We start from the raw sequence: 19,017 nt of genomic DNA on the forward strand, positions 1-19,017 counted from the left end.
TGGTACAATTTAGCAGAACTGACCAGGATGATTCATACTATTTTGAAAGTGGTTTCTAACGTAAATCTAACAAGCTTCATAGGATTGGTTGTGTATTAGTTGATAGTGAAGAGCTTCAACATTGTACAGATCATGTTTTATACTTCAAATTTCTTTAGAATTATTAGTAAGATTCATTGTAATTATGAAGAAGCTGCTTAGGATCCATTAAGACAGCAAAACATTTAGTTCCTTACTATTCTGCAAAAATTTATGTGATTTGTAAGATTTGACTGCATTCAGATAGTAATCCACATTCTGTATTGCAGATACATTCAATTACATCCTCAATATAAAACTTATCATCCAAATAAACAATGTGCTATTCAAACAGTTCTGTATGAGCACTCAGAGAGAAATTCAGCAGAATCAACTGAACAGCTTATACCATCAATACATTTCTCAGGAATAATTCTATGTTTACAAAACTACCTCAAAACACGTGTGCTATTTCAGTCTTAAATCATCAGAATAAAGCTTAGAAGGGATTTACATGTTACCTAGATTTTGAGTGCTTCTCAGCTAAAGAAATAGTGAAATTTCAACTATTTATCATAATTACATAAGATTCAAAGATACAGCTTAGAATGAAAGATTCTTTCAAGCATTAATGACAGTTGAAAAAATTCTAGTAATATGAAGCAATAAAAGCTACAAGAAAGTTAGTACCTACTATCCAACAGCTTGCACCTATGTGCATGTGTACACATATTTATGTTTAAAATACCAATGTGCATCTTCTGGTATTTTTTGTTTAAATGACTTTTCTGTACCTTTTAGAAATGTTTCTATTTCTTTAATATAAATATTCCTATAAAGAAAATATTTACCTGAAATTATTTAGAAAATGACTATTAAATGGATTACTTTTATTCTCCCCTTTGACCCTCTGGTCACAGATCATGAAAACGTACTAAGCAAATCTGTAATTTGGCCTTTAGCAACTTTGGAAAATAAACACAGAAAACATAGTCAAAACCTATTCAGAATTTTACTGTACAATTAGCTGAAATTTTTCTAACATGTTTTGCTAATGCTGGCCAAAAATCTAAATCAAATGACCAATTCTGTCAGCTTTTGAGAAAATATAAGTTTTAATTTTACTTTACTAGAAGCAATATTAGAAGCAGAATCAGTTCAAAATCAATAAAAATCATGATACATTATTACGTTAACTAACAATGGAGGCTCAGTAAAAAGAATACAAGGCAAAGAATAGAATAGTGCACTGTGGTTTTATTGATGGCAGCAATGACAATTTGCCTCTTTTATATGTAAAAAGTGTTCAGCTTCATTTAACTAAGAACTTTAAAAAAGTCTTTTGTGGTGTCAGGTCCAAATTCCTTCTGCTCACATGAGCTTTCTTTGTTCCATCCTGCTGCTTGGAAAAACCCAGAATTTCTTCTAGAAGAAGTGTTCAGCAAGTTGGGAGCTGCCAGTGAATTTCCCCCGACTCCGAGAAGGTTTCTAAATGAAAAAACTAAAATACAACAGATAAGGACAAAAAATATTGGCACTCAAGAAACCATAAGTACCTCCCATCCCCAGGCTCTTTATGCAACATGGGCTTCACTGACACTTCATTTTCTTCCTCCAAAAGAGTGGATATCTGATTTTCAGTACTTATGGAGTCACAATTCTTTAAAAGAATAAATCAGAAGGCTGCACTTCAATGCAATAAATGTGATGGGGCTAGTACAAAGAACACTTTCTGATAAAGACTTCTCTACTACAAAACCACAATTTCTCCATTATTAAGAATTTCAATACAGATTTTATAACAAATGTAACAAGGTGTAGATTAGTTCTGTCATGGAGCAAAGACCCAAAAAACATACAAGGACCAAGCTCTTAGATGTTCACACTCGTAAGTTCTTTCAATCTCCTCCAAAAGCTATGACCCTTCAAAAGACTCATTTCCGATTACTTGCCCCTCTTTCATTTCAGACTATTATGACATTCTATACAAAAAATGTAACCTCATGATGTATTTTATTATTGTTAGAATCTTTCTTATATCTTGAGTCTCTAGGAGGAGCATGTTATTTTACAGACCTGTTAAACCTAGTATTTGACTCACAACCACAGAAAATTCCCTCTGATAAAATTCTGAGTTAGTGTTCTCCATCTCACACTGCTGGATATTAATAAAGAATAATTTCTAGGTCAACTGCAACCACAGTGAGGTACTGACTGCTCCATACTTCTGTTATTTCACCTTAACATGTCTGCTTTATCTCTCTGTCTTCATAAAAATCACCAGGTCAAGACTTCCTTCAAGTCTGCAGTAATTGTTTGTCCCTCTCCATTGTTTTTAGAAGTCCCCTTTTTAATTACTGAAATACTGCAATAAGGTCCCTTTAGAGACTTCTCGTCCCCATTCTGAACAGCTCCATGGATCCAAGTTCCATTTTTAGAAAGCAACTCAGAATTTTAAAATTTTGAACCTCCTCACACTTAAAACTGCTTGCAGAGGAAGATATTGAACTAATTATTTGGTAATCATAATTCCAGATCTGCATGCCCCAATTCAACACCTGAACGAGTGTGCAGAACACTAATCCAGGAAGCAGTACAGCTTCATTTCTGCATTGCTGCAATACTGCACTAATAAATCCTCCTTGTGAAGTGATATAAGATTATACAGGTAGATCTAAAAGGTTTTGGGTGTGAAGTGGTATGTTGACTGTATGGACTTATGCTTCATCTTTGATACATCCCTATCATAATCAATACAAATATGGCTAGCAAACTTCAGTTTTAGTATTGTCTAAGTTGCCTTTGAGAACAGGATGCCCTGGAATTTTAAATGTTACAAAGTACAATATTAAAATTCTACAGAATTTACAATACCACATAATAATCATCAAGGGTTTTCCATCTCTTCAGGAAAAAGACATTTAGTTACTTTACATAACAGAGAGGTATTCCCTTCCAGTAAGTAAAGGTGTCATTAATAAATGATCTGTTGAAGAGGTAAAGCATCCTGCAGCAGAAAGTTGTGGTAAAATTATGTCTCACTGAATCCCTTAAAACTTCCCCCATAAATCTTGTTTTCATTTAACAGGTTATCAAAAACTTGCCATAAGAACAATATGCCATGCTCTCAAAAGATCTAAAGAATGAAAAGGAGGCAAAAGCCATCTAGAATACTACTTCTACGAATTGACGTTTAATATTCCTGAACTTTTACATGTCAAGACGTTAAAGCTACATTGTTGTACAAGTCCAGGTAAGCTGAAAACAATTTAGAAAACGACTGTGTTTGATTTTCTGCCTACATTTAAAGATATTTATTCACATAAATGGCTTATAAAAAGTAGAATGTGGGACCTTGGACAGAGCTAGACAGCCCTCAGTTCAGCAGGGACTGCAGCCGCTTATTTCAGAGAAGAAGCTGATCCAATGTATGTGAATGAGAGAATCTCACTGCTGCTCTCAGGTGGAAAAGTTTGCTGAGATTACACGAGTCTTGACATGAAGCAAAAGTCAAAAGCTCTTTGCTGAAGTTTTTTTATTGCTTTCCCTCTTCCCACAGGTATATTAAGTCTTCCTAAGCCACATAATTCAGAGAAACAGAGATACCACCTTCTATCATAAATACACCAATATCCCAAAGAAAAGTATAGAACAATCCAGATTTGTTTTTCTTGAAATCTAAACCAATGCATAAAGCAAATACATAAAGCACCTGTATCTTATATTTACCTTTTTTTTTCCCTTATTAATCAGTTTCTAGCTCGGGGGGGTTGATAAAATTGTTGAGTGGGTCGTGTGGACCGTCGTGGCTGACCATCACCTCCTCTGCGGAATTCTAGAGTTTGCTCATATGTTTCTTCTTCCTCCTCCTGCAGGTAAATAGCATTGTTTTAAATGAAAGAGCAGGAAAATGCATTACACATGAGTTGGTATATGCACACATACATACACACACCATATACAGACATATACATGTAAGGGTGAATCCATGTACATGTAGCAACTGCTGCTTCTGTGCTGATGACCACTTAATAAAATGAGGTATAGGAGTGGGCTTTTCAAATCTAGGAAAGCTAGCAGAATCAAGCTGGAGAATCTCAAAACTCAATCCCCAAGGCAGCAGCAGAAGTTATTAAATATTTGCAGGGAAGAAAAATATCATATGTATTAAAGAAAAATTATTTTCCAAGAGTCATACAGGCAACAAACTCAAGAAGCAAGGTAACCTCAATAACTTGCCAGATCAAGAGAAATATCAGCTCTCAGGAGTTCACAAATGTGTGTGGAATGAAATAGAAGAACTAGGAAATAGAATTACAAGGAACAGCATCTGGAATATATGCATGCTAAAAACACACATCTGAAACAGTAGATAAAATCTGTGATGCAGCAGTAATGAAAAAAGCCTACAAGTAGAGTGAACAACAATTTAGAGATGTATTTGCTACGTGCAGCAATAATAAATATATGCTCTGAATAATGAGAGGAGAGGTAAACATATTTGCAATATTCAATCACTCCTAGGCATTTTCACACCAGAAAGATATTCCCAAAGTATGTGGAATTCAGAGGTGAAAAAAAAATCAAAAATAATTAAGATACTGGAGAATTACTTACAAAGATTAAAATAATTACGTATATATTTTGGTCAAGAAATATCAAATGGAAAATCCTTCATCTAGTGGAATATTTGAAGGTGGTACACATTAAAGTTAGAGAAAAATTTTAAGAGTCTAAAAGTTTATATCAAAGAGAAATAGAAGAAAAAATTGTAGGATGAAAAAAAGGTTCCTGAGAATGAGTCTGATTGTCAAACGCTCTCTCAGAAAAACAGTTTTGATTTAATTTCTTTAATATCTTAACACTATATTGTAGCAGACACCATGTCCAGTGGGAACATGGCAGAAGAAATTCACTTTTGGGAAAAAAGTACTGAAAATGTAACTCTCCCTTTTATTCACAACATAGGAATATAAAGCAACACAAAGCAAGAGCATTGAATGATTCATTGGAAGTTCATCAACAGTTCCAACACTCAGGAACTGTCAGAGTGCTGCATGCACATAACAGAGTAAGCAAGTCACAGCAGTAAAATATTTCACTATAAGCAACAGAAGGGAAAACCTACATCCTAAGTTTCTTTCTTTTGGGAAAAGTGAGATCTTACTCAAGAAACCTCTCTTTCTGCATTATCCTGAATATCAATAAACATGCATTTTTAAAACAACAGATACAAACAACCACATTCCTCATGGTAAGGTCTCCTATTTACAGGGCACATCTGTGGTCACAGCTATATTTCCAGATTAAGCATTACTACAGAGAGCCTGAAACAACTGTGGAAGAAAACAGATTTTCAGCACTGAATACAGCATAATTGATTTATTTCTCTTAGTTTCACTGTAGCCAAAGGCCAAGATGCATAGTTCTGGCATAAAACTCAGTTTTCTCAGTGTACCTCTTTTACCACCTGTAGCACTATAAATCCCATCATATAAAGATGTTCAGAGACACTGATTACCCCCCAAAAAAATCAATAGAGTTTTAGATGTCTAACACAAAAGTCCACACATTTCCAATACTGCATTTCCTAGTACAAACACTCAACTTAGTATATGAGAGCATCTCCTATCACTGACAATGCAAGCTGCACTAGCATCCAATATTAAAAGATAAGCTTAATGCCTGAAGTGGTCTAAATACCTTTAGCTCTTTCTGTATACTCTAAGAAACATGAGTAGCTGAAAATACTACAGAAATAATTCAGTGTATCGCATCTCACTTGTAAAAGCCAACCTCTTTCTGAGGGTAAGAACACCAGAGTAAATTTCTACAGGAGCAAATCTTCATCAAATCTCAAACATAATGTTGATCCTTTGAACACTGTAAACTCAAATTAAAAACAGTATTTGTCTTACACTCTTCTATTTTGATGTAGTTGTCCTCACACAGAATGAAAAGCTTCACATGCATTCATTCCAAATCAAGCATTTTTACTGCAACAGGCAAGAGTGAAATGTGAAATTACATTCACTTTCTTGAGGCTCTGAATAATGTGGAAATGAGCAAGGCAGCAAATGGTAATAATGAATGAGTAACAGAACACCTTTCAAGTGTTCCCTCATTCCCTTCTATGCACAGTGGCTCCACACACACTTACTGACCATCTTGTTGAGTTTTGCCATCTTCACATCACATGATACATTGTCATTTCTTGGGTCTTACCTATTCCTCTGTGATCCTAAATGGATCTAGTGTTCTCCAGAAAAACAATTTGCCAAGCCATATCTTTATTAAAAATTTCTTGCTTTACAAGTAACTGAATTTCTTTTCTGTCACCATTTCTTAATCATTGACCCTCAATTCACTACTGCTGATCTTTCACCCTCTATTGCTATTTTATTTCTACAGAATCACAGAATGGGTCAGGTTGGAAGGAACCACTTGGGGTCATCTGGACAAATCTCGTGCTCAGGCAGGGTCATCCCAGAGCACATGGCACAGGATTGTGTCCAGACAGTTCTTGAATATCTCGTTAGGGAGACTCCACACCCTCTCTGGACAATTTGTTCCAGTGCATGGTCACCTGCACAGTAAAGAAGTTCTTCCTCACATTTTAGTGGAACTTCTTGTGCATAAGTTTATTCCTATTGCCTCTTGTTCTATTGGTTGGAACCACCGAGAAGAGTCTGGTCTGTCCTCTGGACACCCTCCCTACATTGTTAAGATTTCACTGTCTGTCTTGTTCAAGCAAAACAGGCACAGCCTATTTATCCCTATTCCTATTTTAAGGAAATTCCTTACTACCTTAAAGAAACAATTCAATTTTATGGACTTTTATCTCAATTTACTTTAAAATCTCTTCACCCTACACTCAAAACTGGCATTTTCTGGAACAGTACAGACTCTTTGCAGGCAAAACTAGATATGTCTCATGTCCACTTCCTTGTTTTTTCTATTTTTCAACCAAAAAACTTCATCTGTCTACACTTCTGCCATTATAACTACAGTCAGTTAGGTCAGATATCTTGCCACCAACTCTACTTTTCCAATCTTTCTTATTGCTTGCTTTCAATTTATCAGTCGCCTGTGACTTGTTCTAAATTTTTCTTATCCATATAAAATCTAGATTACATTTTATAAAGCAAAGGTGGCTCCAAATCTCTCTTAGAGCATCTTCATTCTCCTTCTATTACCAGTAGAGGTTTTATATTAATACACTGCTTCAAAACTCATGTATTTTATTATCTCCATACTTCAGCTTACTTGTCATTATTTATCTAAAATTCCAGGATCGAGGACTCAGTTTGTTAGTACTTACACAATGCCCACCTCAGACTATGAACATTGAGATTAAATGATAGCATTAAGCACAACTGTGAAAGACAGGGAAAACTGGCAGATCATAGGAAAAGGCAAGGAAAGGTTCACAATGCAAACAATGAAATGCATAAAGAAATTTCTGCACTAATGGGTTAGAATGAAGAGAGAGGGTGAGCATGCCAGCACTCTTTAGGTATTTTAAAAAAGAGGACAAACAGAGAGGGATAAGTAATTTGAAAATTCATCTTCCATTCAAAGTTTTGCTGTAAAAATGTGCTGTTACTTTTGATGCTTTTGTTCCACCTCATAAGAGAAGCGAGAACTAAACAAGGGTAAAATGGGAACACATGCACACCCAGTGCTTTTATTTTGGACCCATATATCCTGAAGAGCTTGTACCACCACCATATCTGACCAGCCAAGCTTAGTGAATCAGCAAGTAACTTCAGTCCAGGCAAGTGACTACCAGCCTACTTTTACATAAAAAATTCAATGGATTTCATAGCTGCAGAATAGTTATAAATCCAGTGTTTAAAATACTTCACCAACCAATTTACTCTTCAAAGGAACAATATTAGAGCAGAGTAAATTTACACTTCATCAAAAGCTTTGTCTCTGAATTTCAACATCAATACTTCTTTCATTGCATTCAAAAGAACCGTTTAAAAACTTTCTTGAAAACACAGTCCTTTGAAGTGAATATGTACTGCATAACTTCTGAGAATGAATAGGTGGATTTCAGTAAAGAACCGGACGGAAGTTATGCGTTGACACAAAAGCTTTGCTGAATACTGTGCTCACATATATTTAGGAAGCAGTTGCAAGTCACAGCTGAGCAGCTCCTGCACTTTTGCCACTTACAAAGTAGTTACCTCTGTCTATTACTGCTTACGGACAGAAAATTCTGCTCCATTCACTGGGCCCTTCTGCTGAGGCTTTTCAATTATAGCTCTCTGTGGGCTTTTAAGGGATGAGCACCCGAGCCAGTGCAAGGAGGCATGAAGAAGCAGCATGGGGCCAGGGACTGTGGGACAAAGAGGAGACAGAAGGCAAAGAAGGCAGAAGACATTTTCCACTTCAGTAGTGTCAAACCACTGTTTCAGTAAAGCTGTAGTTTTAACTTCACCCACGCACGGAATGCATGGGGAACTTGCTGGTTCAGTACGAAGAGAGTGCTGGCTTCCTTGCAAAATAACCTTTTCTTTCATGTGCATTTCAAATTCCATTTCCTGATCCAGATTTAATGCCTCTTTGCACTGCCCACTCTGCAGGCAACAGCTGTCTCCTGCTGTTAACACATCAAGTGATCTCTTTTTTCCTGGTTAAATTCCTTTCTCAGAATTTGCTTCTTTTGCCTAATCATCCAGTGTTGAGCTCCTTGAGTACTTGTTTCGGTTTTTGCATTTTCTACTTACCAGTGCTTGGATCGACAAAAAACCGACTGCAAGATTTTCCACGTGGATCAAAAAAGAAAGCAGAGAAAACTCATACTATGGCCATATTGATACATTCACAAGTACTCTAGAAATAGCTAAATGTAATTATTTTTAATTATTTTATATGCAATATATTATATATCCTATACTTGCAAGGAAAAAATATTTGCTGAAGTATTCTCTTTGACTTTTACTTTATCTGAATACTTAAATGGGTTCTTCGAACTCCATAATAACTAAGAATGAAGCAGGATTTTCAGGGGAAAAAATAGGTTTGTTATACAATTTTAGAGTGGCTTTAGGCCATAATTTCAAAAATTACTATGAAATGAGGAGTAAAAATTTTAAGTAAAAGAGAAATTATGACTAATGTAGATTTTTCAAGGGTCTTAACGAAGTACTGACTTTTTTTGAAGTTTCTATTACAGAATAATTCAACATATTTGCTCTTCATCAATTTTCTTTGCAAATTAGGCTTGTTACTTAAAATATCAGTTCCTGTCACAGAGTAATCTCCTCCCAGAGTAATCTTTGTAAGCCTGCAGAAGCTCACTTTTTTTCCACAGTGCATAGCCCATCTATATTAAACTGAGCCTATGGGCATTCAAATTCCTGAGCTAAATTGTGATGAAAAGAGGAAGTGGGGTTCAAGGTTATGCTGCTAGATCTGCATACAGCTGACCCCCTCACTGATGTCAGATCATTAGTATAAACTCTTAGCCATATTAATGCCTTATCTTCTGTCTGGAAAGAACACGCAGGCTAAGCAATTGTAAAGGATCAATAGAGTATCCAAGTTCTTCTCCTACTGCAAACTCATGACCCAATAAACACCTTGCTGCACATGGGACTCTGCAAGAATTAGGTAATTAGTACAGATATGTGAGTATAAACTCATATATGCTGCATGTACAGTCCTCTATACATAACTCTGATTTGACTTTTGTATCAAAAGCATCAATAGCTTTGCTGAAGTTTTTAGCCCAAGCTTCACTCCAGTAAAATAAATTATGTAAGACCATGGTGACAGAAATGGAAATGTCAAATGTATTACAGCAACTACTAGGAAATTTAATTGTCCTTAAAGGGATGAAATTGACTTGTTGTATGGTACTGTATGATTTACTAAAAGCACCCTGCAAGTTCGAACTGCAGCTACACAATTACTGTTTGTTGCTATGCTACATGCAGCCAGAATAACTCCTGCCCATTTACATACTGTTTTAATCTACTATATTAATGACATCTTTCTCCTTCACTGTTTCTTAGATTCTATGAGATTTTGCTGTACTATACAAATAAAGCCCTACATTGTACTTTCAAGCTCTGTACAAAGCCTTTCATCCAAGAGAGAAAATCAGTTAATATTTCCCTAATGCAGGAGCAGTCGATTTCAATAGCTACTGACATCACGTGACAACAAACTGCTGTAATGGCATTAAAAAAACCCCAAAACAGAAAAACAATAAAACATATACTCATTGTTTCCCTTATTTACACTTGAAGAAAGGAAATTGTCCTTACGAGGATACGTCTTTTTCTCCACCAAATACAAATGGGCACAAGCAAGTATGTTTCTAACTATGGTATGTAAAACTAAGTGGCATGGAACTATCTCTAACAACTATTGCTCTTCCCTTTTTCAAATAATAATTTCAAGATGACTCTTTCATGAGCAGTCTTTTCTTTAGCATCTGAAACAAATTAATGATAATAAATATTTTTTGTTGACTTTCATTAACCAAACCTCAGAAAATTTTACACTTGCTAGTTTTTGTAAAATTCTATAAAGCACTCTGCAGGACCAGCAATTTTTCAACCAATGCCTTATACACATCAATTAAAGGTACTAGATTTATAATAAAATTATTTGGTAATCCTGAGAAAAATTAGTTCACACTATTAATTTTAATTAGAATTATCTCAATTTTCCTGTGTTGAAAATATAAAAAATGAGCTTCAAAAGCAGCTAATTTTTAAATTATTCTGGTAAAACCATACACATTCTGAGTTTCAAGTGAAGCAATGAACATTAGATAGCAAGTGACAGAAAATCTGTAGATTTTTCAGAAAAAAATCAAGAAAAAGAAAATGAATGGCTGGGCAAGGAAAAGAACTACACACTTCAAGACAACTAAAAACACAATAGTTAACATGGAATCAGAGATTTCTCAGTACTTCATTGCTTCAACTGTGGAAACAATGCACTCACTCGTTTTTTAAATAGACAACTTTTCGATTACATTTCCATAAAACTAGGATAATGTAAGCCTGGGGCATGATTATCCCACACACATATTGCTAGCTTATTGACTCCCCTTCAGGGTATTGCACAGTTTATTCATACTTGCAGTCATCCCCTCTGGCACATATTGAAATAAATATGTAACTCCTCCTGTGACGTTTGTGCTTGAAATAGACTTATTTTCCTCCAAATTTGTCACTGTATTCTCAACACAGGAAAAACTAATGGATTTTAAAAACTCCTTAAAATTACATACTATCCAGACCATATCCCTTTCACTAGTAAAAGCTTCTTCACTGAGCAGTATCAATATCAAACTTTAAATATTTAAAGGTTTATTTTCAATTTAGAAAAGTCGATACACTAAAGTGAGATATTCTATACAAATTAACACAAAACCAATGGACACATCAGGTTTTCTCAATTCATCAGAAGAAAGCCCCCAACTGGAAGTGTTTTCAACAGGCTGGTAATACAGACAGTCCTAAACTACAGTGCAAAACAATACTTACATAGACTTGGGAAAAAATCAGCACTCAGTTTCTCTGCACTAAGTGCACTTGTGAGGCAAACCACACAAGTCCATAGAAGGGGAGGCTGGGGCGGGGGGGTGGTGCAGAAATACTTCCTGTATTGCTGAACTTGTTTTAGGATGTAAACAGAAAACCTACCAACATAAATTTCAGAAAAAAAACACTAAGTGATGCCATGAGAAATCATCTAATGCTTTCTTGTTAGGACACAAAATCACTCTTAAAATCTAAACAGAGAATTAGGGAATTTTGGTGACATTTTACCAAATTTTTTGGTTTTACCATTTTTTTGTTGAAAAAGAAGGTTGTGTGCACACCTTCACCCATGACAGAATTTGACATATGAATCCCCCAAGTCCCACACAGAGGTGTATATTCAGTAAACTAACACCAGTGTGAACTTATTTGTGAATGACTGCACACAAAAAAATTAGAAAGTAAACCTGGCAAAATTTATTTCCATAAGTATACAGAAAAATTTTAATGAAAAATATATAAACGAAAACCTAATTAAAAATGAAAACAAAACTGCATACAGGTAGTGCAAGGACACAGCAATCTAAATGAGTCTTGAAACAGAATCTGTCCATGAGACAACACAGAACAGCCCCATAAAAGAGAGTATCTTAACTTGAAAATCAGGACCTCTACATTACTTATACCTTGTATGCTTTACATTTTAAAATAAAATTTGCTGAATTGCACCTTTATTTTAGCTAACAAACATGACTTAAAAAAAAATACACCATGTCATCCTGCAAGTTCTACAATAGGTTCAAAAGATGATGATGGGCAAAATATGCTTAAAAATATTCAGGACTTTTTATACGGCTACAGGATAGAATAGTTGGTGGCTGGTCACAAATGGTGTTCCCCATTTGGAAACTGGGACCTATTCTGCTTGATATATTTATCAGTGATCTGGATGAGGGGATCAAGTGCACCCCCAGTCAGTTTGCAGATGACAACAAACTGGGTGGGAGTGCTGATCTGCTAGGGGGCAGGAAGGTTCTGCAGAGGGATCTGGAGATGCTGAATCAATGGGTTGAGGCCAATTGTAAGAGGTTCAACAAGACCAAGTGCTGGGTCCTGCACTTGGGTAACAAGGGAGCACTCCCCAGGGAGCACTGCAGGCTGGGGGCAGAGTGGCTGGAAGGTTGCCCAGCAGAAAAGGAGTTGCTTGTTCACAGTCTCTGAACATGATCCAATGAGTGCCCAGGTGGCCAAGAAAGCCAATTGCATCCTGGCCTGTATCAGCAATGGTGTGGCCAGCAGGACCAGAGCAGCGATTGTCTGCCTGTACTCAGCACTGGTGAGACCACATTGTCTGTGTCCAGTTCTGGGCCCTGCATTCCAAGAAAGACATTGAGGTGCTGTAGCATGACCAGAGAAGGACAACACAACTAGTGAAGGGTCTGGAGCACGAGTCATGTGAGGAGCAGCTGAGGAAGACGGGGTTGTGCTTCGCCTGGAAAAAGGAGGCTGAGAGGAGACCTTATCACTCTCTACAACTATCTTAAAGGAGGTTGTAGCAGGGTGCAGGTCAGTCTCCTCTCTCAAGTAACAAGAAACAGGACAAGAGGAAATTACCTCAAGTTGTGCCAAGGGAGGTTTAGATAGGATCTAAGGAAAAATGTCTTTGCAGAAAGGGAGGTCAAGCCTTGGAGCAGGTTGTCCAGGGAAGTGGTTGAGTCATCATCCCTGAAAGTATTTAGAAGACCTGACCTGTAGATTATGCTTTAGTGGTGGTCTTGACAGTGCTGGATTAATGATTTTACTTGATGATCTTCCTTTTCCAACCTAAGCGATTCTATTATTCTAAAGCTGTACTATCCAGCCTTCAGTAATTTTTACATCTACTCAGTAAGTTAAGAACAAAGTAAACAAAACAAAAAAGAAAAAACTACACAATTTTACATTTGTAGAAGTAAAACCATTGCATAATAACGCCACAGCATCAATTTACAATCACAAGTAATTTCCTTCCCACTTTGATATGGAGAGAAGTCCATTTCCAGGCTGAGTGATCAACCTTTCTTGGGTAGCTCCCTCCTTCAACTGGCCTGGACTTGTGGAAGATTCAGCTCTCTCACTGGAGACTCAACTTTACTCTTCTCCCTGGACACTGATGAACCTCTATGACTTATGATGTGATTTCCACCAGCTGGGCCTTGAAATGCCCAGCTGTGAGGATTGCTGATGTAACTTTGGGTGTTCCGATATCAAAAAGGCTGATATGTGTACAAGGAAAAGAAGCAAGACTGGAATGGGCCAGGAAGGAATACAAGCAACAAGACCCCACAAGTCTGCATCCACTATATTGTAAAATTTTACTGTCAGTCATAGCAATCAAAAATGTTCATCAGCAGTGTCCTACATTGAAATGGGACAGTGGGGGAGCTCCATCAGGAAAGTAACAAAGACTATGGCAATAACTAAAGACCACTGCTTTCATTTGCTCCTATATGCCACGTGACCCACAGTGGAAGTCCTGTATGGGCACATACAGTCTAGGGGAAGAACAAAAATGACCAGATCAGGAAAGAGATGAACGCAAGGAACAAATTCAAAAAGGAAACAGGAATATATTTACACAGCTATACAAACCTTTTCAGCAAAAGATTTTATCAACTGGAACCTGCATGAAATAAGATCTCAAGATTTTCAGTAAGAAGTCAGAAATAACATTTCTGATTAGGTACCAAAGGGAAAAAAAAAAACAAACCAAAACACCAAAACCAAAAAAGCCCCACAAAAAGACCATTGATAAATGGGCTTCATAAAGCATAGGAGAATCTTAAACTGTATTTCTGAGCAATGAGATAGTCCCTGATATGCTCCTGCATGCATAATAGCATGTTCCGAGTTAGAAAGCTAGAAGGTCCTACCATGTTTGATGTTCTGTATGTGTGACATCCACACTAAATGCACAAAACGTGGGAAAAAAGGCCCCCTGTATAGCCATCATATATTTATTGCTTTCTTATTAACCAACTCTCATTAGAGAAACATGCATTCCCCTCTGGCAAAGAGCTCTTTGACACTGAAAAAAACCCCACAAAAAATATACAACAATGCAACTTCCCCAGCCTTCCTCCTTCTCCCCTCATCCCCCACAAAAAAAGCCCAAAAGAGTAATTCCCTATGCTCTAATATTTATGAAGAAAAACATATCACCTTGCTGAAAAACCTGCCTTCATAGTAAACTTCTTTTTTAGTTCTTGTATTATCAAAGACTTCTTTTTAAGATATTATTACTGATAACACCTGTAGGTCATCAAGCAAGGAAGAAAAACCCTCAAGCATTCCAGATATTAACCATCCTTATATAAGGAAACTTCTGTACATCAAGTAATGTATCTATTCAACACATGCTGTGAACATAACAATCAGTAAGATCTGGAATGGCATACTGATGCCTCACATACCCCACAGTTTATATTCATCATCGCTTCTATTCTGCAATACCAAGCCAACAGTATCACATCTCTCCTCCCTAGAAATATGCTAGTCTGGAATACTACATCAATTCCTCTAATTTCCTCTTAATTTAAAATCTTCTGAATTAATCTGTGAAATGTGGACAAACTCAGAACATGGGAAAGTAAAAGACACAAGGAAATCAGTGATGGCAAGAACAGTCCAGACATTTTTACACAACAAACTCCTTTTACTCAATATAGTCAATCTCAACAATACAGAGAAATCTGAGCATAAAATCTTCCAGAATTCTCAAAATGAGATTCTGAAGAACTTTAATCACATGAGAGCAGGATCCAAAACAATTACTTAAACCAGGTGAAGCTATGCTATCTCAAAACTAAATTGCAACTCAGTTAAAAGGAAAACATTTAATGAAGAAGTCTCTATCAAAATAAACAACCGGAAGGGCCCATATGCAATCTCCAAATAATGAATCATCATTATGCAATTATAATTAATAAAAAAGGGAGAAGGAGAAGAACAGTGTAATGTTCCAAGTGTGCTGCTTTAACTGTCAAAATTATTTTCAATAATTATAAACCCCAAGAAGAATATGTCCTTAATCTGATTTGTACAGCTGGCAATAATTTGTAACAGTATTTCATAGTCTGATGAATATGAAATACTCAAGGTGAAAACTCAAATATATTTTACAATTCCTAACGATACAGACAGAAAATTGAAAGCCCCTGGTTTATGCCCACTTGGTATAAATTACCTCCTCAACTGAAATTTGCCACATTTTAGTTTATTAAAAATCAAAATGCAGTTCTTTAACCACCTGTCAATGTCAGTTACCATGTGTCAGCTAAGGGCTAGTAACTTTAAGAGGAAAAGCTAAATTGTGAACATCTGTCTGCGAACAACAAGCTAAAGACTGAAAAACGATGTAGCTTATCAGATGATAAAGGTGCTAAAGAAAAACACTTACTAGCAGTTTATCAGGATAAGTGGTTTCCAAAAAGTTTGTCTCTAAATAATTCCCCTTAAAAGAACGCTGGGGAAATAAATAAATTACATAAAGAATTACCCTGACAGAAGCTGAAGGTTAATTGTGTGTAAGGTGTGTATGATGACATTCTGTGAAAGATATGATGGAATTTAGGGCAGTATTTCCAGTGAGTACAAAAAGTCTCAGGTAAAAAAAAGAAGTGTAAGATAGACTATGAATAGCAATTTTTCAGCCTAGCAGGACAGGGGAAATTGAAATCACCACATCTTGACAAGATGGAAAGTAAGGCACATCCCAACAAAATTACTGCCTACATCTCAAGTGCTTTCATAAAGCCAAAAGATATACTTTTGTGGAAACTAAATTAACACTAGTAATGTTTTAGATTAATTTCAACAAGTATCCACCACCAGTCAGGAAGATGAGTAAGCCAAAATACGCAGCCTTCATTTAATGAATTAAGTCACTGAATAATTTTGAACTATAAAATTGTTCTAGAGATTTTCCTTACAATACAGACGCCAAAGAATTAAAGATTTCAAAGTCTTCTCTGCTGCAATACTCAGGGACATCTTTTCTACAGGAATCTTAGAACTGATTAAGTAGACTGTACCATTCTCTTTCACCAGCCTTGCGTTTAGTGTAGTCAGTGAGGACAGAAGCTAGATAAGAGATCCAACCAGGACACATTTATCTACTGCACCTACTTAATTATTCTGTGGAAAAGATTACCTGCCTGACACACAACACAAAAAGACCACAGTGCAATGCCAAGGCCATCCAGGCTGAAGGGCCATAAAGAAATGGCATCCAATCCTTTAAGTAGTTACTAGCCTGTCATAAATAAAGACATTTAAATGGGTTTAAAACCTCCATAAAACAGGTAGGCAAAAGTCTTCTTCAGCTTAAAGAAGCAACTGTAAGCCCTTACATTTAGTGGTTTTCAGTGCTGCTCTTTACACTGCTGGGGAGAGGTTTGAACACCTTCAGAAAACTAACAGGAGTTTACCTCCTTACTTAGAAGTGGGGCAGATATAATCAAGACCTGAATGATAGTTTAAAGTAATTCAACTCACACAGAAGGTCTTAAAACTCTGTGCCAAGGCACAAGGTTATCAAATTTGAACTGTGAACTATCTGCCAGCAAGAATTAACTGGAATCCAAGATCCTTTGTTATTCTCTTTCCTTAGCTCATTCCTTACTGGAGGAATGAGCTGAGAAACCTGCAAAGTGGATTTCAGTCTCCACAAAACAAAACAAACTATAGAAAAACTAGGAGTATGTATATATATGCCTTAATAATAATTGCCTTCTTATATCTTTATGCAGAAATACAGTGCAAGATACTGCAGGAAAAGGAAACTAAGCTAAAGTATAGGCTTCACTTTATAATTGGAATTTTTAAGTAATTGAAGTAACAGTAAGCAAAGAGTTTGTATGAATTCCAGCCTGGTTTGAGAGCAATCAGATAAGGTCATAATATATATAGGTGAAACTAGGTAACATATATAGGGAACACTACAATCTTTATTTCCTTCATACTGTAATAGAGAAAAAAAAGAAAAAGGTACTTGTAGAGTAAATAGGGTGGAAAAAGGCCTATGACATTACAAAGGAAATAGAGAATGGAAAACAAAGCAAAGACTTACTTGGCTTTGGGGAAAAATGTCACAAGATAAGCACTTAGATTACACATTTTCATAATTTATTAAGGAAAAATATCCTACAAATTAGAGAATAAAATTAAGACTTAGAGTTTAAGGTATTGACTTTTATTTTTTTTTCCACAGAACAAATTATTAAGTGATTCAGGAAGGTCCTTTTGATGCTTTTCAGTTGTTAGTATAATTTTACATTGTTTACAAGAAAAAACAAGCAGTTCTTACTTCTACAATGGCTTTTCAGTGACTTTTTTATTTGGATTATAATACTTTCATTAAGTGACCCCTGCTACATTGAGGCAACTAGTGGAATACAGTATTGTAGTGTTACATACAGGACATTTGTAAGAACTCCAGAACAGTGGAATCCAAATGCAGTTTTATTATTAAAAATATTTATGAATTGCATACCTAGGACATATTTTTCAGGCACTAAGAAAAACAATAAACAGTTTTAGTGTTCTTAAGTGTATTTATATTGGTATTGTATGTAATTATTGAAAAAAAATCCCCACTATTTTTTTGGTTTGCCTAATGTAAAATTGAGCTTTATCTTCTATATCTAGCCATCAGAAAGATAAATAGCTGTATGGAAGGTGTCAGAGAGACTGAAAACTTACAAGGACTCTGGGTAAACTGGGTAATGGACAGTACACAATCAATTATGGAATCTTGGCCATCTAGTTATACTTTTGTCATTAAGGTGTTAAGCACAATGTATTCTGAGAATATGAGGCAGACGATCTATAGTCAAGACAAGATAAAACAAAACAAAAAACCCAAAAAACCAAAAAATACCCAAACCAAACCAAACAAAAAAAAACCAAAAAAAAACCCCAACAAAACAACAAACAAAAAAAAAACCCAAACAAACCAGAGAACACTTATAAAGGTTGCCAAAACCAGACCAGAAGCTCAGGTGCTTAAATAATATGTAATGTCATCAAAATAAGGTCACTGTGGTACTTTGTTTGTTCTTTCAAGTGACTGGTCAAGCTTCGCCTTTTTTTTTCCCTTCCTCCCAGTGGTATATTTTCATCTGTTTATATTTATTGGACAAAAAGTTAAATTCAACACATGAACACTAAAAAACAGTATTGAAACAAACAATAAAGAATAATCAGTTCTAAGACATAAACCAAATATATGCCTTAATAGAGTTCACTAAATCTTTTCTCAATATCAGCAACTCTTTCAAAAAAGAGTCTGAATTAGGACATCAGAACTCATATACAGTATATTTCTACAAGTTTTCAGTACAGAGAGCTAAGAAAGATTAACAATCACGTAAGCACAGAATATGCTGAATGGAAGGGACCCACAAGGATAATTGAGTCCAACTCCTGGCCCTGAACAGGACATACC

The 19,017-nt window shown here is 35.9% G+C and overlaps 1 protein-coding gene across 2 annotated transcripts in view; it reads right to left on the reverse strand.

The window, feature by feature from the left end:
- Positions 1-1,255: 1,255 nt before the first annotated feature.
- Positions 1,256-19,017, reverse strand: part of TDRD3 (tudor domain containing 3) — a 93,377-nt gene continuing 75,615 nt past the window's right edge. For both annotated transcript variants that reach the window (XM_085058756.1, XM_085058764.1), the window contains 2 exons: positions 3,748-3,887; positions 1,256-1,519 (listed from right to left, as the gene is read on the reverse strand). In XM_085058756.1, the coding sequence (XP_084914882.1) occupies positions 3,768-3,887 (120 nt within the window). In that variant the 3' untranslated portion in view covers positions 1,256-1,519; positions 3,748-3,767. The remainder of the gene's footprint in view (positions 1,520-3,747; positions 3,888-19,017) is intronic.

Source organism: Lichenostomus cassidix, chromosome 1, assembly GCF_008360975.1.
Source record: "Lichenostomus cassidix isolate B80296 chromosome 1, HeHo_3.0, whole genome shotgun sequence".
Taxonomy (NCBI): domain Eukaryota; kingdom Metazoa; phylum Chordata; class Aves; order Passeriformes; family Meliphagidae; genus Lichenostomus; species Lichenostomus cassidix.